The 23,844-nt window shown below is 35.7% G+C and overlaps 1 protein-coding gene across 7 annotated transcripts in view; it reads left to right on the top strand.

Annotated features, from left to right (window-relative positions):
* Window positions 1-23,844, top strand: part of DYRK1A (dual specificity tyrosine phosphorylation regulated kinase 1A) — a 139,975-nt gene that overhangs the window by 45,278 nt on the left and 70,853 nt on the right. For 6 of the 7 annotated variants that reach the window (XM_019730317.3, XM_019730315.3, XM_074325423.2 and 3 more), the window contains exon 2: window positions 5,680-5,765. The exons of the other annotated variant lie outside the window; for it this stretch is intronic. In XM_019730317.3, coding sequence (XP_019585876.2) covers window positions 5,756-5,765 — 10 coding nt within the window. In that variant the 5' untranslated portion in view covers window positions 5,680-5,755. The remainder of the gene's footprint in view (window positions 1-5,679; window positions 5,766-23,844) is intronic. 7 annotated transcript variants of the gene reach the window in all.

The following is a 23,844-nucleotide window of genomic DNA, read 5'->3' as shown; positions in this document are numbered from 1 at the left end:
GTGGATGTGGGTGGGGTGAGCAAAAGGAAAGAGGTCCTAGTCCTAGATGAGTAGGGTGTTAGTTTGGGGTTTGGGGTGATGGTGACGTCCATTAACCAAGACTGAGAATGCAAGGAGAAGTGGATTATTTCTTGTCCCGCCTGGTCCTTGCTCCCTTTTTTGAGAGGGTAGGAGGATGGGGAGATGGTAAATTCAGTTTAACGCGGGGCCTGAGAGCAGTGGTTTTGAAGTCAGTTTAGCTGGTTGGGTTTGAATCGTCTCTCTCTACCATTAGTCATGTGTGACTTCACTTTGCTTCTCTGGGCCATACTTTCCTTACCTGTAAAATGGGGGTAATAGTGCTACTTACCTTCCGTAATTATTTATGGGGGTTTAGTGAATTAAAGGAAATACATGTCCATTGAATATAAGACACACATGCAGAAATAACTGGGAAATAGTGATAACTGAGACCTTCAAGCTCAGCTTTCACCGGGCTCAGAAATGTGGGCCTGACCTCTATGGAGAGAGGTGGGCTAGAGGCAAGGCAGCTTTTAAAAGTCTGCTTATTTCCACATCTAACTAAAAATGTACTTAATGTTGACTTTAAACCAGCTGTCTTAGAAATGAGCCTCCTGAAACTTAGGTCTGCTTATGGTAGGGGATGTTTCCTCCTATTTACCGAGTAGTCACTGTCCAGCAGTGGGAGTTGGGTTCCTGAAAAGTTCTGTGGTCCGAGAATTCATATTTGAGGAACTCAGAATTGAAGAGAATACATGTAAATATGTTGATAGACTTGAGGGTTGATAAAATTGTGCAAATCCTTATGTTTTCACACTCAATTAAAGGAAGACAGGATAGCAAGCAAAATAGAGTGTCCGGGTTAGTTTATGTATTTTGAATTAGTGACAAGTTACTGTACTTTACACTTATTAATCATAACTTACCCCTGGAAAGTTTCAGTCTCCTCCAGTTTTTAGAAAAGATATTTATTTGTCAGTGCATTATGCATTGTTACGGAGAACAGGCATATGAGGTATTTCCCTCCTGTTTTCCTGTAATTATTGCCGTATCCAAATACACAGTGCCTAATTTTGTCTCATTTGAGCCCAGATATAGTCCCAGACAGGCCAAATAACTTGATGCTTGAGGTGGCAAAAATGTTGGGCAATATGCATTTACTCCACTCATCTCTTAGTTCTTGAAGCTTCTCCTCAGTACTTCCTCAGGGAGGTGGTGGTCTTTTCATATAATTCCATGAGAGTCACATCCTTCTGTCCCCTTTCACACCTCTCAGCCCTCGTGCCTTTGGAGTGGTATAATTGAAGACCCAGCTTTATAATCCTTCATGTTTTTATGTTGCCCAGGGCTTTAGTGTAACAATGACTTAACTGCTGTTGGTTTTTACCCTCTTTTCAGTTTGTGTCCTTTAAAAATTTTTTGTTCAGGGAATATATAACAATCTGTTACATACTATAATCAAAATTTTTCTGCAGGCTAACTTTTGGGGAGAGTTACGTTTCCATTTTCTTAAACTACAGTGCTTTTTACAAATTAATGTACTACTTAGGAGTTTTATTTCATGTTGGAGATGGTTGAGGTAGAAAAGTGAGTTCAGGGTCTAGAATCCGACCCAGATTCTTACCTGGGAACCATTTCAGTGATCCTTAAAGAGGCATTTTGGTGGGGTTGGAAAATAGGAACTTTGATATAGGACCCGTGCTCATAAGCTGTGACCTTAGGCCAAGCTGGTTAGTCTGTCAGACCCAGTTTCCCCATTAATGAAATGGAAACAGCACTGCCTCCTGTAGGGCTGCTAGGAGATTAAATGTGTCAGTGTCTGGAGTCTGAGCTTAGTGGTTGCTGCGTAGTAAGTGGTCCGCAAATATTCTTTTCCCTATAGTTTTTCTCCTAATTGTGATTTAATACCATATTCTCAAGTCTTGTGCTTTTTTGCCTTTTTAATTTTTTCTATTTCTGACGGGTTTTTGGGGGGAGTCATTAAATACTCTTGATTTTCAGGATTTTTCTTGAAATCCCCAGTTAATGAAAATACTTTTTCGCTCTGTGTCATTTGATTATTTTATTAAGAATTAGAGTTACAGATTTTTTCCCCCTTGTGTATTAGGTATCGAAACAATGACATTTCTCTGTGTTCTTTTCCCTTTGACTCCTTTGGATATTATAATTCTATAAGATTTCTAAAATTATTGTATGGAAAAAGAAGACGTTTTCTTCTGTTAAACTTTCTTAATCTTTAGTGTAAACGAGCAGAAGTTTATAAGGAAAGCTAGTCCCAGTATATAATTTTTAGATACCTTGTAATTTTAATCCATGGAATCATATTTTAGATCTATCAACTAAGGTTTCCTTGATTTCGTTTTTGTAGCTTATTCTTTTTTGGGCGTGGCGGGCTACCTTATACTTAATTGGAATCTTTTGAACTATCTAAATTGTCTTTGTAAATCCCATTGTACATTATATTTTATTTTTTCCTGTGGGATAAAAATTTTAAATTGTGAAATATACATACAAGAATATATATATCATGTCACATTAAAAGATAATTAAAAACAACTGTGTACTTCCTTCCAGCTTGAGAAACAGTACCTACTAGTACTTCTCAAGCTTGTAGTATACTGATTTTTTCCACCTGCTGCCCGTAATACTTTTCTACTACTTTAGCTATTTTGAAACCAGATAAGACTTAGTTTTGTGTCATTACAAAACATTGTGACATTAGAGGAAACATCATACCTGCCGTTTAATTCACTAACTCTTGAGTTAATCTGGATTTCCCATATCATGTTAATGTAGTCATTTCAATCACAGATTTGCCACTCTTGGTCTTTGTGGATTAATGTTACTTTTATAAATCTAAGTATGCCAGTGCTTTTAAATTAGATGTCTTGATATTCTCCACCTTTCTCGCTCCCTCCCCCTCTCCTCTTCTCCCCGTCTCCTTTCTCCCCCTCTCCTTTTTTTTCCTTTCTGAAGATGTGCTGTGTGTTAATTTTATGCAGTGATTTTTAGGTAACTAAGAGATGGTTGGTAAGTTTAGCTTCAAAACCACTTAAGCTCAGTTCCTAGATTACTCATAGACCATTATATTGCCTTTGGCAAAATGTGACCTAAAACATAGTGTAAGAGATTCACAGGATTGTGGGAGGTTCCTGTGGTAAGGATAGTAAGTAGCTGCTTTTCATTAGCATCTAATCTTTGCTCCAGAATTTGTGAATGACTCCATTAGTGGGGGGAAAAATGAAAAATGCACTGTACATAGTTCTCAGAAAAATTTAAAATATGACAGTTCTTTTCATATAATTTGTCTGGATTTTTAAGCTTTAGAGAGAAAATTACATCTATACTTGGCAAAGTACATTTGGTGTTTGCTGTTATCTACTTTTTGTCATAAAACTCTCAACCTGATATAAATAATTTTTGTGTGTGTGAAAAATGACCATCCTGAAGGATATATGGAATAATCACTAGAATTGCTGTTTAAAGCAATCCAAGGTCAAGACTTAAGGAGTTTATCATACTCAGTATATGATAGTTCAGTTGCCGCATTTGTCAGCAGCAAATTTTGTAACTATAGAGATACTTTACCCTTTGCTAAAGGCTGCTTTTCAAATGAGTAGTGATTGATGGATGACTTTCCTAAAAGATGTCTGTTTCGTGGTCAGACAATCCATAGTCAGATGCATTGTCTGTTCCACTGGCCCACCTGTATTACTTACCTTCAGTTGTTCCAACAGTTATGAAATAAGCTGCTAATTTCCAACAACTTTTCATGAAATAAAATGAATACGAATGTCTTATTTGATTCAGCTTTCGTCTTATAAAGTGCTTTTGTATCAGTAATATATTTTCCTATTGATGTTCAGAGCCTAAAGAATTTGATATTATATAGTTTATAGCTAGAGGTTTAATTTGTATTTTCTTTCCCCATCGTCCATGCTTGACTTGAAAAGATTGACCATTTATATGGGGAAAAATGTTAGAAAACTATATCTTTGAAGTAAAACTCTTTAAATCTTGATGATTCCAATATTATTTTTGCAAATAAAATATTTTGGTGAGTATTTTAATGTTCGTCCATCCATCTATCCAGACACACCCTAAGTTGGGTACCAGTTGGTCCCACATCTAGGGTTTTACTTGATCCCATAGCAGCATCTGAACTAGAAAGGTGGTTTCGCAGGCTTGGAATCTGGAATATAGGTAATGAATTAGACACAAGCAGTTCCTAATTTACAAATAAGTTGTCCATTAAACCTGTGCCCCTGCGCTCCTTTTCCGGCTGCTGCTCTTTGGAGTACAGACTTAGAGCTTTTAAAGAACCTGGGAGTTCAAAAGTAGGAAGAATAAATGAAAAAGAAATATTTGGGGGCAATAAATATAGACTCAAATCTATATATATGACCCACTTCCCTAAAAATGTTTTTCCTCTAACTACCTCAGTTTTTTTTACTTTATTTTGCTATTAGAATTCTACCAATTAGGGGTTCATTTGGGCTAACTAGCATCCTTGTTGAAAATTGCAAAGTGAATTATGTTAAAGTGAATTATTTCGGCCCAGTTGATTTCTTCCTATCACGTACCTGAAATGAACTACACCGAGGCCATAAGAGCTTTGGCTGGTAATTTAGGAACCTACTTGGGGAAAGGATTATTATTAAAGCAGGATGATTGGGATGATATAGTATAAAATGTAGGGAATTGTAGTTAATAGGAGTTGAGAGAATACTACCAGAGGAAAACAACCTGCTTTAGAATTTGTCCACAGAAAGAGAGGATGTAGAATTGGTTAACTTTCTGTGTTTGTTCTGTAAGGTCCCCAGTGCCCATGACCAGTAATATCTTTGGGGATCAGTAGGTTTCTTTTGGCTAGCCTGGGCATTTAGCCAACACAAGCACCATTGTTTCATTAGGAATACTTATTGAATTCCGTAGTATAATTTAAAAAACATTTCTCGACTGAACTCATTTATAAGTTAGGTTTTAGCCTGTACTTGTCTTTGTCTCTTTGCTATTATTTGCTCTCAGTTGATAACAATGAGTTTGCTTTTGCTTTCCCATTGGTCCTTATGGAATTTGCTGGTCAATTATGAAATTATCATTGGAAGCAGTAAGTAGGAAGTACAGTAAAAGAATTACAGTAAAGTAAGAGAAGCCATTCGGAGAGCAAAAGAGGGCTGTGGGCTTAGGGGAGCAGTTGTGAGCAGTGTGAGAACTTCATTTACAAGTCATATTGGTAGATTGATATGTTATCTTTCCTGTAAAGTAACTTGCATGACCTCTGATTACCTCTGCTAGTAAGCCGTGATGAAAAGTGAATTCACATTCGTACTGATTTGGGAATTGATGGAGATTACAAAATGTAGACCTCCCCCTTCCCCCCCATATAGAATAGTGGAATAGTGACTGTTTAATTTCATACCTAGAAATGCGAGAAATTTTCATTGATAATAGATAGATTTTAAAATGTTTTTCTTCCTGACAATTGAATACTTTATATTTTATATCTAATTGATTTTCGTTAATGAAAATTATTTTCAAGTAAGCTTAAATGTTAATAATGAATTTGCATTAATTTTTTCTCTGTTTTGGGGATTGTAGTTACATTAGATGTTCCTCAATTAGGGGTAATTGTCTTGCATCCGTATTTCTTATCATAATCTGTTTTTCTTCACACAGTGTTATAGTTTTGCTGCTGGAATCTTCCCTCCCTTCCCCCACCCCATCAGGATGATATGAGACTTGAAAGAAGACGATGCATACAGGTGACTCAAGTTTTAAAATACAGTAAAACTATGGTTGTCTGAAAGAATGTGGGAGCTGGTGTGGTATATTTTTGAATGGGGGAGCTTTCTGATAACTTTAGTGGGGAGAATTATTTAGATCAGTAAATGCAAAGATAGTTGGCATATTTATTAAACTTGACTTTGGGAATCACTTTGATAATCAGTGACTTTAAGTGGTATGAATACAAATACAGCTTATAATCGCTAGCACTTGACCTTTTCAAAAGTGGATGGTTGGCTAATACTTTGGTGAAAATTGAAGTATTTCTGTTAAAAATCAATGAAATATTTACTTTTATGGTTGAATGTTTCCGTTAGATCCCTGTTAGAATAGAGCAAATCTTTTCAAAGGCATAGGGAGTAGGCGATAGTAGTGTATCAGAAAAAAGACTGACAATTAAACTAAGGATATTACACCTATATGTATGATTCCTGTAAAAAATACTGTCTGTGGTTTTGCTTTTTCTTTTCTTGTTAAACCTCCCTCCATCCATCCCTTCCTCCATTCTTAATCTTTTTTCTTTCTTCCCTCCCTCCTTCCCTTTCATCATTTTGTCATTTATATTTATGCAGGAGAAGCAGTATGAAGGCATTTTGGAAAGAATATTTTTGATTGCTTTATAATTCATTTAGGTGATCTTAACTCACATAAAAAAATGGAGGCTAATCCATGTATGGCTGTGTTCAAACTCTTGAAAATATAGTGTAGATAATGGATAAAGTGTTACTGACTTTTAAACTTGTATCTTAAATAAACCTAATTATGAGGCATTTTAAAAATTAAATTAAATTTAACTTTTTATTAGTTTCAGGTGATGTGGCCTTTTGTTGACCCAAGTGGCTTATATTTGGAGACTTTGTCAGAGATGGTCTTACTTGATTATATTTATAAACCGTTTGAAAATGTGGTCTTTTATTGGAAAAGAAGTAACTACATAAATCTTAGATAGATTTAATTGCATTATTGGTGTAGCTGTTAAAGTTGTTGTGATTGGTTTTTGTTTTTGGTGATTTTCATTTTCTAAAGTAAAAAAAATTCCCATTTTTTTGGTTTTTGGTTTTTGTTTTTGGTGATTTTGGTTTTGGTTTTTGTTTTTGGTGATTTTTGTTTTCTAAAGTAAAAGGAATTCCCATTTTTTTTACTTTAGAGTGGGTTTTTGGTTTTTGTTTTGGTGATTTTGGTTTTGGTTTTTGGTGATTTTCGTTTTCTAAAGTAAAAAAAATTCCCTTTTTTTTTTTTTTACTTTAGAGTGGGATTTAAAAAATTCCTCTGGTGTATCATTTTGTATGAAGAAATGTACTTGAATATATTTGCATATTATAGACGAAATGATATTTAACATTTCTGAGGGACACAGATTATGATGGGAATTCTTTTATAAGTAAAAGGTGATTGACCAATCGTCTCCATCACCCGGCTCTCAGGTGTACGCACACGTATTGGAGGGACAGACACCACGTGCACAGTCTGGCTGGGGGGCTGCTCAAATCAACACCATACTGAGGCTGAGTATTACCATCATCGAGAAGTGGGAATATTTACAGAATGGATTTTAGAATCTTATGAAGATTTGTTGTCAGATTTTGTAGGCGTGACCTCCCGGGTCAGGAACAGTTTCTCAGCCCTGTCAGGTCGGGGCTGCTCCCTGAGCACTGGGCACACAGGCTCTGCCAGGTGGGCGCCCCCTTTCAGCGGAGCTCAGCAGAGGAGCGGAGTCGTGTTTGGGTGGCTCGTGGATTTCTGCATAAATATTAAACATTTGGAGGATTAAGTTGCTATTTTAGTTCTAGTTTATCTTCACGAGACATGAGTTTCCAGAAAACCCTCTCTCTTGAAAGGCTCATGGATGAAATGAAATATCTAAAGAGTCAATACAGGTTATAAAAGTTTCTGGTAAATTTTATGAATGGTAGAATACGAAAACGTCCACAAAGATTAGCTATGTGACAGAATCCAGTCTCTCTTACTCAGCTTTGTGGTCCTTAAATATTTTCAATGTTTATTGGCTTATAAAGGAAAAAATCCAAGAAGGAAGGTCTGGCCCTCTAATATATGTATTAGCTATTGATGTACTTCCCTTTTAACCGTTTGAAGTTAATTGTTTTTGAGCATAGAATAACAGCTTCATGACCACCATTAACGAGTGTGGCAGGTGGCTCTTGTATTCCCACGCGCACATTCATCCTGCTGAAGCCAGTAGAAGGAACCACGTGAAGGCTCACAGGCATTTTCCCAGGGAGAGTTATTTCTAGAATTCCTATGCACACTTGAAATAGAATTTCTGTTTTCCCCGGGCGCTGACTTGATGTCAGTTAGCTGTGCTGATGCCTCACTCCTACCATTTCATTGACGAGGTGCAGGTTCAGGGGTGCGAGGAGGACGTTGACACAGGCACTGACTGGTTGCTCTTTCAAAAGCCGCAGCTTAGTAACAGGTTTTTACTGAACTCCGAGCCAGAGCCAGACTTCGATGTAGCTCTAGTACCTGTGTGTATAGGTGTTCCTACGCTTGCTTAAGTTGAGGGTCTTTCTGCATATTGTAATGTATAATTAGAATATAAAGGAGGTAAAATTGGATATTTGGGGGAAGAAAGATCATTTGGGACGAAACATTTATTTGGCTGGCATTTGCTTTGTCCCCGGTACTGTAACAGTACTCTGCCCCGCTGTGCCTTGGAATCAAGGCACATTTCAGAGACGGGGCAGATATGTCAACAAATGATGCAGTAGATGTTTATGATACATTTTTAAGACTATCTAGTGGATTAAAGGCATCTAGAGTAAAAAGAAAACACCTTGGTTAATAGCGTTCACCGTACCAGCTTTACCTAACACCCCTTGGTATATACCCATGTGGTCAGAATCTACGTTTGTGTCCAGCTCTTCTCTCTTGAGCCAGACTCATGTCCCTGCCTCCTGGATGTGTGTCCTGCACTCACCCCCTCCTCTCCCGTTTATTCATGTTAGTGATGTGACAGCAGTCTACTCACCATCATCCCGGGAACCTAGGGAGCCACTCTTTAACCCTTTGAATTAAGAGGTAACTAAATTCAGTTTATTTGGGATGTAGAATTATGTGCTTCTGAGATTAAATTTGGAAAATGCACTGCCTCAGAGGTTACTGTGCACATTAATACAAAGGCTCTTGCACATTTAAAATTTAGTTTGTAAAAGGACCTCCCCTCTCTTTTATTTATACCCATTAACATCCAGTGGAACGTTATTTGAGAAAGCTGTTGGATAAAACCGTTGGGACTATTTTTGTTGTTGTTGTTGTTGACATGGGCTTCTTTAACAACTGAATTTTTTTTTAACAATACTGATAAGTTAGTGACTTTAAAACTTAAAATACTTCTAGAACATACAGAACTGTGACTTTGAGGATGAGTAGTCTTAGAAATTTATTTTAAATTGTGCTGATTTTTTCATGTTGTTGTCTTGTAGCTTATATATATGACTTGAACTGCTTAAAACCATTTGAGTGGCAGTTTTTAATTTTAAATTCTCTAACTCGCTTTAAAATGTGAGTTTTGTAGGACAAAGTTTGCATACTTCGGTGATCACAGGAGTATGGTGTATTACAGAACAATTAGAAATCAGATCTGTAAATTTAATAAAAAACCAAATTACTTAATCCCATTTATATACAGGGTGTATTGGGGGAATCAGAGGGTTTGTACATTTTCATATTTTGCCACATAGTGACAATTTGCCTCCTTTTGAAACTATTCTTCACATGGTCCTGTGTGTCTGGTCTTTTTCTGTGTGTGTTTTCCCTCCTTTAGCCCTCTCTTTATGTCTTAGCCCCAAGCTATCTGATTTTGCTCTTAATAATTCAGTGAATTTTTTTTCTTTCTTTTTTTTGTGAATGGTAAATTCAGTGGATTTATTTTTGTTCTAAGATTTTTACTTTTTCTCCCTGTTTATTAAGTAAACCACAATCACTGAAAAAATTTGAAATTTATAAAAATATGGATAAGTATAAGGAAACATTTTTCAAGTTCTGTCCACTGTACTATGGCACATTGCCTTCCAATTTTGGTTTTGATGCCAGTTTTGATTAATTGAGGTCATCCTGAATATCCATTCAGGTTGGTGTGCTTGGGTAGGATCTTTTTAATATTATATATATGTTTTTTCTTTTTAATTGCCTACCGTTATATCATAAACATTTCCCAGTGTCATCCATCAGAAACTTAACTAATTGTAGTGGTCTGTTGTCAGTTTGAACTTGGAGCAAATCCAGAGCATTCAGAACTATTAACTGTTTCTGAGGGTGAATTACATTACAAATTTATTTTAAAGTGTACTGATTTGAGACTATTTCATTGTATGATCATTTCATGCAATTGATCATTAAGTTAGATAGCTCTTATTAGACATTTAGATAGATAGCTCTTATTAGACGTTTTTTAGATAGCTCTTATTAGACATTTTTTTTTTTTCTTTTCTCTTTTTGAAAGTACTAACATCTGTGCATAAATGTTTGGTTGTATAATAAAGTATTTTTTTGTAGTTGATTCCTAGGAGTTTAAGTATTGGGTCATAGGATTGCAAAAAATCTTAAGGCCCCTGATAAAACTACCGTGTTTTCCCAAAAATAAGACCTAGCCGGATAATCAGCTCTAATGTGTCTTTTGGAGCAAAAATTAATAAAAGACCCGGTCTTATTTTATTATAAGACCGGGTCTTATATAATTTAATATAATTTAATATAAGACCCAGTCTACAATATAATATAACATAACATATAATATAATACCAGGTCTTATATTAATTTTTGCTCCAAAGGACGCATTAGAGCTGATTGTCCAGATAGGTCTTATTTTCGGGGAAACATAGTATTCAGAAAGCTATTTGTTACTACGTATCAGTTAATACTCATTAGCATTACATGAATGTATATCTTTTAATATATGTTTGTGGGCATTGAATGTAAATGTTAAAAAGAAATCTCTAATTCAACTGGCAAAAAGAAGAATCTTCTATTTTAGGAAATATAAAAGTGATAAAGTTTGCTCAGTGGAAGAAAAAGTTCAAGTGCTTCAGAAATGCGTAAAGTGAGTGACAGACCTAATAGTAGTTTGGTAGATATTCTTCTCCCAGAATTATTTCTTTCTAGCAAACAGTTTTTATTTAATGCTTTTATGACATTTGCACACGTTTGCTTACTGGTTTTTTGTCTCAACTAGTCTGATTCTCAAGGTCAGAGGGCTATGGCTTATCCTATTTGTATGTTCTCTGTCTATCTAGCAGGGTTCCTGGGACATGGAAAATACTTGCATAAAACAATTTTTGCTATCCTACAAATTTCCTAAAAATCGGAATGTCTGCTTTAATAAATTTCTTCAAATGGCTGTAAGAGCCCCTCATTATTTTCCATTGTCTTTTTTTATGTTTCAGATGATTTAAGTTTCTGATTTCTAAGTGGAAGCAATTAGTAATGTTTGTATCATGTATATAGCATATAAGAGAGCATATGATAGTTATAGAAAAGATGATGGGAAACCTGAGGTTAGCGACTTTGGAAAGTTGAATATCTTAGACCTAGCACCTTTATTCAAAACCCAGGTGAAAGCAAATACATTCATATTCATTAGTTTAGATTTTAAGGATACTTACTAAATGTAACCCCCAAAGAATGTTTGAGTTTGGGGAAGACGACAGCAGGGTATAGTTTTGGATCTCCACAGTTTTTCCTAAAAACAGAGTAACTGGGACAGCAGAACTGAAAACTCCCTAACACCTACAAAGCTAGGCGAACATTATCCCCACAAACTCTGTAATACAAATAGGTCGAGACAAAGCTCCAATAACTGCAAGACCTGTGTGGTATCAACATTTGTACAGAAGGGAGCAGTAGGGTATCTGTCAGATGGACCTGAGAACAGGAAGACCCCCAGATAGTCAACAAAGACTCCCTGGAAAGTGGCAAGCAAGTTTGAGAGCAGCAACCGAACGTAAAAGATGGTTTTGAGTTCCCAGGATCCAGGGGCCCACAGTGAGTTCTGTGGAGTTGAGTTTTCTTGTCCCTATGCATTTTCAAAACTAACCCCTGGGCAAGTCCCCACACTCAGGAGACGCTGTGGAAATAGAATCCACATGAAGCAGGATGGAGACAGTGGGGGCAAAGGAGAAAAGTTCAGATGAAGTGGGGGAAGGTGAAAGCACAGGAGATGTCACTCGGGAGACTATATATTTCATTATACTTCATGAAAACAGAAGAGGACTCTTACTGAAGCCAGAAAAGCTGCTCCAGTTTCCTGCAAGTTTTTTATTTTACATGAAAATGAGCAACAGACAAGGATCACAGTCAACTTCGGATAGAATTTTGCAAAGAAATAGGGAATAAGGAGCAGAATAATATTCCTGCAGACAACGACAGCATGCCAGAAAGAACTGCCCATAAAACAAATGAAAACTGTAACCTAGTGTTTCAAAACAGACCCGAAGAAATTTAGAAAATGATATAAGAAAGAGCATCATAGATATAAATCAGAAAAATCTTAGAAATGTGGTGATAATTCAGGAAAGAGAAATAAAATTTAAAAAAATCATTAAAAAAATGAAGCCTAAACTAGAAGGGACGCGAGAGTAAAAAAAAAGTAGAAAATTTCTTCAGTGAAACAAGATGAATGGGAGAAAAAATTTCAAACGAAAAACAATTAAAGAAAAATAAAGAAGCATTCTAGAGAAAGTGACAGTTACTCAAAACAGGCAAAGAAGTTTTATCATACAAATAATGAGAGTATCTTGAAGAAGAACCAAAGCAATGAAACTTAATAAATATTAATAATTATAACTCAAGTAAATTTCCTGAAATTAAAAATAAAAACTGCCATTACATTTGGAAAGGGCATACTGTATATGTGGATAAGTTGGTCCAGAAATGACCAACATGTAGACATACTCTTTAAAAATTACTGAACTTAAAGAAAATTCTTGGGGTATCAAGGCAAAGAACCCAAGTAATTATCAAGGTGAAGAATATTAGATTAATGTATTTGATTTTGATCTAGCGGGGCTTTATGCCAGAAGCAATGTGGTAACATCTAATATACTCAAGGAGAATAAATGAGAGCCAGAAGTTTCATGTCCTCCTAAACTGGCTACAGTATAAAGACGGCAGGCAAAATGTTACGAACACGAGTATAAATTTGGGGACTACTAGAGAATAAACTTTGGCAACCAAAGAGATTGCAGTGGTGTTGATATAAGAGGAAGGTTAATCAGATACTTGTAGAACTTAAACTAAATGATGGGTGTGAGTGAGTGTGATATGTAATGGCTATATTCCTTGAAATGAAAATGCAAATTAAAAAAGTGGAATAAGTTTGCTGATTCATAGTTATTTACAGGGAGTAAAAGATACATTACTTCAAATCAGAGGAGAAGAGGGCAGGGAGGGGGAAAGTTACTCATTAAATATCAGTGACGTTCCCTTGGAGGGGAGGCAGTAGGTCATACTCCTTCACCCTTCTTAGACACATAATGAAAAGGAAGGAAAATAGGAGGGATTTGAGGTCACCATGAGACTAAAATACAAAGCTCCAAACCTCAGTTTCTTCCTATGGGGAATGAGAAGCATAGTAATGCTGCTCATTATACGTGTAGTGCAGAGTACGTATGTAGCATGTGCCCAGTAGGTGTGCTCCATTTTTATTCGTTATTTTCCCTCCCAGTTTTATCATATTATTTATGCATATTTGGGCTTGCATTTTCTTAAATGTCCCGTGTTTTTGAGAATTTGGCATGTCTTCTGAAATTACACATTAATGTCTCAAATTTTAGTTGTTTTGCCTGTATTATTAGACTTAAATAGTCAATTCAAATTCATATGTAATTTACATAATTTGAAATTTGTATTGGACTGTTTTGTTTGTCAGGCATTGGAATTACGCTGATTTTTCTACTTACTGGAATTATTCAGAAAGGATGTACAAGCAGGGTAGATAGGGAAGAATGAGACAAAGGTAAAGAGTTTTCTAGGAACCGAGTTAGCTGAAAAGTTAACATTTTGGCTTTCATATAGATGTACTTCAAATGATTATAACATCCATTCTTGCATGAATATAGTAGAAAAATACTTCGTTAGTGATGCAAATTTATTATTGAAAGATATCTGAAATGTTCAAGCTCTCCCACTTCCTCAGTAAATAAAACATGTTTGTAATTGTTTTCTCTCTTTGAGGGCAGGGACTTTTTTCTCCTCTTCACCTTTTTAATAACGTACGTGCATGTGTATGTGTATAAATATTCCTTGAAACAATTTACATATCAAAATTTATGCATTTTATGAATAAGTTTGAGTTTTTAGTGAATTTATATACAGTTGTGCAGATATCATCACCACAGTCCAGTTTATGTTTTTAATTAAAAATAATTCAAGTTCAGATAGAACTTCTGTAAAGAAGAACACAAAAAGCACCAGTAATCCTAACAATCATAGTATCATTGCAGTTTTTTAATGTATATATTGCTTGTTGTTTTGTGCATGTGACTCCTTCAGACAGTATTTAAGAAACAAAACTGGGGTCATGTAAGACTTTTTCTAGTCTTAAAATTTAAACATTTCTTTATCATTAATATTCTTTTATAACATCATTTAAATGTCTAATTAGTATTCTACAAATCCGATGTTATTTAACCTACTCCCCATTGTTGCTAATTAGTTCATAAATAATGTTTAAGTGAACATTGCTGTGGCTGTCTTTGTGTTCATCTTTGATTTATTGCCTTGGGTCCAATTCCTAGAAGTTGGAATTGTTGAATTAGAGGACATGTGTATTTTTCAGACTTTTGATAATACATTTTCAGATACCTTTTTAAAGTACAGTTGATGATTCTGCCAGCACTTATACATCAGAATTTTCCCATACTCTATAATCCTGTGTATTTAAAAATGTTTTCCAATTTGATAGACAAAACATATGCACTTGTTTGAATATTAGTGAGGTTGACTATGTTTTTTCATGTTTGTTATTCATATGTTCTGTGAACATCCTTTCAATATTCTTTGCTGATATTTCTCTTAGGTTTGTTATTTCTTGTTAATTTATAAGAGTTTCTTTCTTTTTTTTTTTTTAAGAGTTTCTTACTGAACTCTTACAACATACCAAGAACTACTCTAAGTGATTTATATTTATTAACTCTTTTTCTCTTGATTCTCTGAGATGTGTACGATGATTAACCCAGCCAGAGAGATAAGGTAGCCGGCCCCAGGTCACAGCTGCCGTGTTTTCCCGAAAATAAGACGGGTATTACATTAAGCTTTGCTCCAAAAGATGCCTTAGGGCTTATGTTCAGGGGATGTCCTCCTGAAATACCATGCTAGGGCTTATTTTCCGGTTAGGTCTTATTTTCGGGGAAACATGGTAGTTAGGAATGGAGCTAGGATGCAAGCCCAGGAGCGTGAATCCGGACTCTTAACCAATCTGTTCCTGCTCTGTTACTTACTGCTGATACATTTTCTAGCTTGCATTTCTGTTTTAGTTTTGTTCATTGTATCATTTTATACAAGAGCTTTTAAGTTTTTGTGTAGAGGGACTAGGTCTTATTTATTAGTCTAATGCCCGGAACATAATCAATTCTCAAATATTTGTTGGGCAAATGAAAATAAACCCATAACAGTCTGTTGATGGTGATCTTTATTTTGTGTATATATTTCCTCTCTTAAGGGGAATCCCAAGGGCTTCATAAATAATTTACTCCTTGGTTTTGATAAGATACAATAAGCTTATCTATATTAGCTTTTCTGGAAAGTCTGTGGAAGTAATTACAGCTTTAAAAAGGAACATGTGTTCTTAAACAAGCAAATATGAGTTGTGAAGAATGTGTATTATCGACAGTGATTTGAATTGTAGATTCAAGTGAAATAAAATATTTGTTTTGGTTCTAGGAATAATTTGATGGAGTTTGGTTTTTTTGTAGTTTTAGAGAATGGGTAGATTTGGCCATTGGTTAAAAATCTTTTTGAATACATTTCTTTGTTTGGGTTTCACCAAACGAAGAAAGCTGATATGTAATAAAAAGCTGTTATTGCTTAAGGTTTGCATAGTGTAGGTCAACTCCTCCAAAAGTGCAACTTAAGATTACTTCTTTCTAAGTGCTTTTTCTCTCTTTTCCTTCGATAGTTGACATCAGGCTACCTAGTGGTCCCTCTTTAGTTTGATTGAAGGCTGTATATCCTTCATGCTAGTCTTTTCAAATAATGTAGAGATCAATATTATTAAATGGATCTGTGTTACAGGTAACATTAGAGAGAAACACAAATAGGTTTACTTCCATTTTTACATTTTATTTAGTGTATCATCCACAAAATACACTACATGGAATCAAGTACTCAAAAGCAGACACTTGAAAATGTCAGTATTTATTTTGTTAATGCAAAAAAGCAAAAAAAATTGTTGAATGCTTGCGTTTCCATAAACTACTAGTTACAACTAGTCTTTTTTCTTCTTACCAGTAGTAGTATTTTTCAGGCTATGCCCAACTGACAGTTAAATTTAGATTTGTACTTTGCTTCTATATTAAGCATGAATTACTCCATTTTCACGCGTATGTTAATAAAATTTAATCCATTTTGGAAGTAAAAAATGAAATGTCAGTTTCCGTTTCCTCATTCTCATACCTTAGTGGTAAAACACTTTTAATCTTCAGTTTTAAATTCTTCATTTAGTTACTTTTATCACTTTAAATACCGTAATGTGTGTATAGCTCTGTTTTATTATTTAAAAAACTAATGACTGTCCTCCCAGAAAGATGCAATCAAATAGCTCTCTAAGCTACCTCTCTTCCTGCCAATTTCTATTCCTTTATAAAAGTTTTTCTATTGGTTATTATTAAAATTTTGCAAAATTGATTTAAACCTCTCTTTCTTGACCCATCAGTTTTAGACAGTTTCTCTTGATTTCCCAGGATATGAAGTGAGGGCTTTAGTACCGTTTGTATTTCTTCTTGCCTCACCACCTTTACCCACCAGACAATTATTTTACATTGTAAGTAAGTATATACACTTACACACCTTTCCTTAACTATAATTGAATTGCATGCTCTTGTGTTGAGGTTGTTTTGAAAATTGAAAACAGAAAATTACTGGAAAAACACATAGTGTATTAGGACCGATAGAGAGGAAGATGTAACGCTATGCCAGTAAGTCTGTTCCATTCATAGGAGAAATGTTAACACTGGGGTGGAGGCCTAGTGCAGTGTTCTGGTGATTTAAAAATATGATTGAGTTGTGTGATGTGCATTCAACTTGCACTAGGAAAAAATTAAAAAAAATCTCAACTGCAGAGTAATTGGTTATGACAGTTGTCACCTTTGGTCTTTGTGTGACCCTCTTTTACAGTATTTTAATAATAAATACCTGTGAACCCTGTTCCTACATCAAGAACCTGAACTTCTCTGCCATTATCAGCTTTTATCCCCAAATGCGAGGCCTCAGGACAGAGTTGGTTTGTGTTGAGACATTAGACTGACAGGCCTCGCTCGGTTCAGGGCGTTTGAATCGGAGCCCTGTGAAGGTTCTCGGCCTTCATTGCCAGGTTGAGAGGCTCCAGGGTGCCCTTCCTAAGCAGGCAGGTGAGTTCCCAGGGCATTTCTTTGGCCTTAGCCTGGGGGCGACTGCATCACTGAGCAGCTGGGCTCCTCTGACTGCGCCCGATTCTCCGCGGTGGTTGGGAGAGGCCAGGCGCTGCCGCAGATGCTCGTTCAGTAGTAATGCAGCCAGCTGCTGCCTCTCCTCTACCCCCGTTTCCCTTTTCCACCCAGAATGGCACCTGCCACTCTGCTGTGGGTCCTGCTGCCAGCTTTCAGCTCTGGGTCTTTCTGACATTCCTGTGATTATTGGTATAATCCCGTTGACCTTTTGTCTTGAAGAAGTCTGTCAGAATCTTTGCTTCACTTGTATGGCTCCATCCAGTTTTAATTAATTGATACTATTTTTGTGGGTCTTTACTGCTGTTTTAGTGGATGTTATGGAGCATATGAACAAGTATACTTAGTCTGTTGTGTGTTCTCGGTTTTCTTTTTAGAAGCTCGCTCCTTCCTCAATTTAGGAAACTGAGCTTCTGGGTATGGTGTTGGTTTCTTCTCTTGCTGGCAGTCTTAAAGAATTGTTTTCAAGCACTCCTCCAGTTGTGACTGTCCTTAGTTCTCTATTTACTCTGAATTCTGGTAATACAGATTAAGAACTAGGTGGCCTTCTTGGTCTCAATAAAACTTGCCTCTGCTGCCCACTGTAGTACAAACACTTAAAGCTGCCCGTGTACGAAGCAGCTCTTGAACATCAACACCTGTACTCCAGTTTCTGCCTTTGTGACTTTTGGTTGCAGCTCTGTTCAGAAGCACTGGTTTTTCTGTCATTGACCTGTTCACATGTTTTGCCCGTTACTTTCTCACGGACAGACATATGGCCTCTCCTTGTTAGCTTAGGTTTAAGCTGTTTTAGAGGGCGGTTGCTTATCACTTTTGGGTGCTTACCACCCAAGGCTCTTGAAAGTGAATTTTTCATATTGCTTGTTTTTTTAAGTCACACTAAATATGACCCCAAATGTGTTAGATTCGTCTCCTTATTTTCATATAACATGGAAATTGACAAGAAAATAAGGCAGTTTATACAGCTGGAGATGCTTAAGAAAGATGAAACTTACTGTGTTTTGTTGCCTTGGTAAAGACAATTCAAAAAGGGTTTTTGACCCCAAAACTAATTTGCAAGAATCTTTTTTGTTTTAGCAGTGTGCATTAATTAAGATAACATTTAGCTAAATAAAGGCTGGATCAGTCAACTTTTATATTTCCATGATACCTGGATGAGGGGGCAAAAATATATTTAATGTACAGCAGTGAGTATTCATAATGTTCTAGGTGCCTTTTTGGTTGGGGAGGGGGAAGGGGGATACGAATGGGACCATTCCCCAAGTATGAATTATTTGATCCGCAAGAGTAAAGAACAGTCCAGAACTTAAAAGTGTGTGTTTATCATCAGATCTGGTTTTATAAGCAGATTTACGGAGAAAGAAGGGAGAAAAAGCATCAAGACTGTAGATACCTCCTGGGTTTAGTCTTTTGTAAAAGATGTTCAGCAAAACAGCCCGGCAGCCGCCTCACTTCATAGACGGAACTGTTACAAGCTGGACCAGAGTAGTTGTGCAGAATTTAAAAAATGTTTTTCCAGATTAGATGTCTTGAAATTAAAAAAGGAAAATACATTTCTATCCACTAGCCATTTTTCAAGACTAGAAAGCTAAGTTGTATTTCTTCCCAAATACAAAATTATTTGTATGGTATGATTTGTCATTTGAGATAATCTTGGGTGATTTATTACTTGGTGTAATAATGGCCTTTACATATTGAGAGGATAGAGGCTGGTTATATATCTCGAGCATCATTAACTGCAGATGAGAAGTTACCAGTTATTTATTCTAAATATATTTCTTATTACAATATAAGGGAGAAAACGTACTTGGAATACTATATTTAAAAAAAGTTAGTGATTAATTATATACTTAGAAAACTTATTTTCTTTACTAAGAATTCTAAAATGTATACTTTGTGTAATGATTCTAATTTAGTGAGTTTATCTTTAAATGTTTTAGATATTTAATTTCTGATTCTAAAAGTAGTACTCATTGATACTTGCCTAAACTGCACAATGTTAGCTTTTAAAAGCATTGATGATAAACTGAACAACATTTAAATTTAGGATGTTTTATCCCAGAGCATCTGTCACCAAGGCAGATGATGTTTCCTTGTATCTCCAGGCTCCAAAGGAAAATAAGAGTGCCAAGGTTTTAATTTTCCCCCCCTTCAAAGATGACAGTGTTTTGTGATGTGAAGAATGTTTAAGAGGTGGACCAGAAAACAGTCCTTGTTTACATGGAAAATGCCCTGTTTGCTGCCATAGATTAGAAGACAGGCTGGGTTAGGATTGCTTTATCAGTGTGGAAGGAATAGGAGAAGCTTGAACCGGGAGCACTAACCAAAGTGTTAAAGATTCATGGGGAAGAATGTGAATGAAATTGGCTTTAAAAACTTTCCCTTTTATTTCTCTTCTTGCCTTTATCTTTAGGAATTAAAGGGGGCTCTTAAGGGTCCTAAGCAGGTAAAAGAACACACCAAATGATATCTAAAGTTTGAAGTAAACTGAGATTGAGCCCTTCAAGGAATGGTTTAAATGCTTTGGGTTAGAGAATGCTTTCCAAGCCTTTCTCAAGCTCGGATGGCATGGAGAATGATTCTAAGCTTATCTTTTTTGAACGCTTATGTATTTAAACATATTTTTATATGAAAACAAATCAAGAGACTTACTGATACCTGACTGATACATTGATTTTTCATAGGTACTGTTAGAAGATAATTTAAGAGGGTTTTGATTTTCATCTGTAAGGTCTTTAAAGCACTATTTTTCTAAATGTATAGTTTTTTGGTTTGTAGAATGTGGGGCTACTATTAGATAATAATATAAGGTTCTTTTAGCTTTAAAGTTCAGTTATTGACCCCTCTATTCCCTTTAAGACGCTGGCTCTAGTTTGGTTTCATTGGATATTAAGTGGTTTTCATCTAGAATCCCTAAGTAGAGAGAACATGAGAAGAAATTAGGAGACAAATATGGGTGCTTGGAGATGGTGGAAAAATGGCTTCAGTTTTCTTTCATAAAGTGGAAGATAATTGGCAGTGATAGAGATAGGACCAACATGCTGTTTTCTTTGAATTGACTGCTTGAAATCTGCTCTGTGTCTTAATTTAGTGTATTTTACAAACGCTAGAAGTCTTTCTGGAGACATTTCCAGACATGCTATGGAAAAATATATTTAAAAATCACTAACTTCTTGGTGTGGGATGAATCTGTACTCCACTTAGAAGGAAATAATTGCTAGGATAGGTGGGACAAGACAAGTTGATCTATTTTAAAATAGGATTGTGTCTTTTATAAAGATAAAATTATAAGGTACAAATGAGAACGGTGTCTCCTTGACATGTTTCAAAGCATTTATCTGAATATGTGCCATTAAAGAAATTCTCTCAACCACTAGGAATTGTCAGGACACTGATGTTCTTTGAAACTATCTTTGTAGCTGTTAGTATGTACTGACAGAGTAGTTCTTTTTGTTTTAGTCATTATTAGAAATGTTACATATGAATATAATATGCTTATATCATAGTTGAATTTGGTTCCAAGAGATGTGTATTAGTTATGTGGTCTCAATTTGCATATTCTAAGCCCAGTGGGTTAATACTTAATTTGAGTTTCATTATTTTAAAATTATTTTTGAAATCATATTAACATATATCATAATCAAAAACAATGTTAATTCTCCGCAATCTGATAAGCCTTGTTTGAGACTTCCAGTGAGCCGTGCGTTGTTATGCCCACCTTTTATTTAGTCTTTTTGTAATAGAATAAAAATGCTTTGTAGGATTTCTCTAAAATGTAATATTTGAGAATCTATTTGAATGTATGGAAAGTCATTTACATAATGCTTGCTTTTGAGTCAGTGGGGGGAAAGTTGAAATGTTGATTGCAGCTTCTGTTAGAAAAACATATAGTAAAAAGTTAAAATTACAACAAATGCAATACTTTAACTGTATTCTGTGTGTATTACCATTGGATTGCTTTTGGATTAGAAAGGAGAATATGATTCTAATCCTTTACAGTTGCTGTTAATTTTGCTCTAAACCAGAAAGTGTTAACAGCAACTTGAAAATGTGACAAAGCTCAATTTCATTTCTTGTTTACTGCTTGTTTTCCTATTGGACAATTGGAAGTAGCTCTGCCCTGGCAACTAAAATAGGCTATTTGCATAACCTAGTTTGATTGGCTAGCATTCCGACTAACAGTTCCAATCATATGGTGTAGTTTTAGTGGTAGGCTATGCTAATTAGCCGCTGTTGCTGGGGTTCAGGATGGTTTCCGTGTGCTGTTCTGCTGCATTGTGTTGCCTGGTGAGAGACATTGATAAATGAGTGTTTAATGATCTGCAGCAGTTCCCACTCACTGCGGGCAGGCGGATTTTAGAACAGAAGTGAAAATAAGGATTTAATTGCTCTGTTAAATACCTGTAACTAAAATATGTGTATTATATTATAGAAGTTAAGTTGTATACAATCTTTACCTAATTAAGTACTTTATAAAGGGAAACACATTAGCTTTGTCTCTCAAAATATAACTAAGGTAACAGCATTATGCACAGGTTCTCTGAAACTCGTTCAGTAAAATTGATCATTGTTTTTCCAGATTAGAACTACTACCATTGCAATAAGTAGCATATTCAATTTTTCTTGTGATTTTGACCTTTTATAAAGGTGTATGTTTGTTTTTAGTAAATTGATGCCAGCCTTTGGGCAGAATTTATGTTGTACTGCTCATGTGACCTAGCATATAGGAGCATAAACTTGAACCCCCGTTCATTTGGAAGATCAGGTTGTCATTCACCACCTCCTGCTGTTACTGCTTTTCACATATAAGTCAGATGTTTTAACTGTTGCTTGTACTGTATTAGCTTTGGTGTACATTAAGTCTCTATTGGATACTGTTAGGTGGGAGAGTCTGTAGGAAATTCAAAGCTCAGGGTTTTGTTTAAGGAACATAAGAGGTGAAGAATAAATACATGCAAAGTTAGATAAAAATACAAGATAACCATACAGAAAGTGCCATAAGGATTTATCTCGAAGAGTATAGGGAAATAAAAATCACCAGCTCTTTTGAGGATGGAGACATGGGAAATGGCTTGAGGAGTCTGGGAAAGGCTTAAAGAGGAAGCGCATAGAACTTGTAGGATTTTAAATATGGTTCAGGTTTCAAATAGCTGGAGGGTAACAGAAAGGAAGAACATTTTCGTGTGAAGAATAGATAATAAGTGAACAAAAAGAATATTTCTGGTCTTACTTATCCAGTATAGGTGGTCAGAGTGATCAAGGCTCCCAGTCTTAGAGATGTTTCAGGGCCTGAGCTTCCAAGTGGGCAGGTGTCCTTCCTTTAAAATAACAGCTGTTGTTTTACTGTTTTGCTCTCATTTTCTTTGCTTTTCATCACTTGGTTTTGTGGCAACCAGTGCTCTTCATTTTTTGTGTTGGTTAAAGTATAGGACTTTTTAACTTTCTTCTGTTTCTCTCTTTTGGCTCTAAAAGCATTGTATGGCACCAAAAATAATTCATGTGAATTTAGATACCTAGCAAATATTCTAAAAAGTTTCCCCTTTAAATTGTTCTGTCCTTTATTTAAGGGCCTCGTTAAATTAGACAGACAAGCTAATTGGACAATCTTACAGCCTTGTGAAGAATGAAAACAAAAATTAAAGCTTAACGTTTGATACTAATTGCACTTGCCTGGGCATATATACTGAGGATGTGTTCTGAAACTAATGTATAGAAACACTTTATTCTACCACATCGTGGAGGGGCCATAGACTCCTGCACTCAGGACAATTACAATTTACTGGAGCTGGATGAGATACGTCTTAACTATACCACATTGTGAAATATCTGTGCTACAAACGATGTGGAAATTCAGAAGAGGAGAGTGATCCTTTCTGGATTGGGACGAGGAAAAGATTCCTGGTGGAAGTGGTGTTTAACATGGTCTTAGGGAATGGACAGGATTTTACTAGGTGATGCTGTAAGGCCGCAGCGTATGGAGAGTTGAGGTGGAGGCCTGTTTTAGAAAACTGTTTACTAAGGTTGATGGTAAAGGACACTTAGTGAAGGCAGTGAAGGGTGGATAGCATAGACTTGGAAGTTTTTCTCGTAGAAAGTGGAGGATTTAAAAATTCCTTAGAGCAGTATTTCACTGTGTTTTTAAAGAAATATGCTTTCAATGAATGTTTATAAATTCTGTAAACATTTCGATTTTAAAATATGAGAATGTGATGTTCAAGGTGCTTGGTCTAAGCAACTGGAAGGTTTGAGTTGCCATCACATGAGATGCGCTGTAGGAGAAGCAGTTTTTTGGGTTGGGGGGGAATGTGCTTTTAAAAGGTCAAGTTTTGGGTGGATGAACACTTTTTACAAACAGCTTTATTGTATTGTAATTGGCATACAATAACGTCACATATTTAAA

The sequence above is a fragment of the Rhinolophus sinicus genome, chromosome 17 (assembly GCF_057876585.1).
Source record: "Rhinolophus sinicus isolate RSI-liver-muscle chromosome 17, RSI-T2T, whole genome shotgun sequence".
In the NCBI taxonomy this organism is placed as follows: domain Eukaryota; kingdom Metazoa; phylum Chordata; class Mammalia; order Chiroptera; family Rhinolophidae; genus Rhinolophus; species Rhinolophus sinicus.
This window is presented reverse-complemented; position numbering and strand designations above follow the sequence as displayed.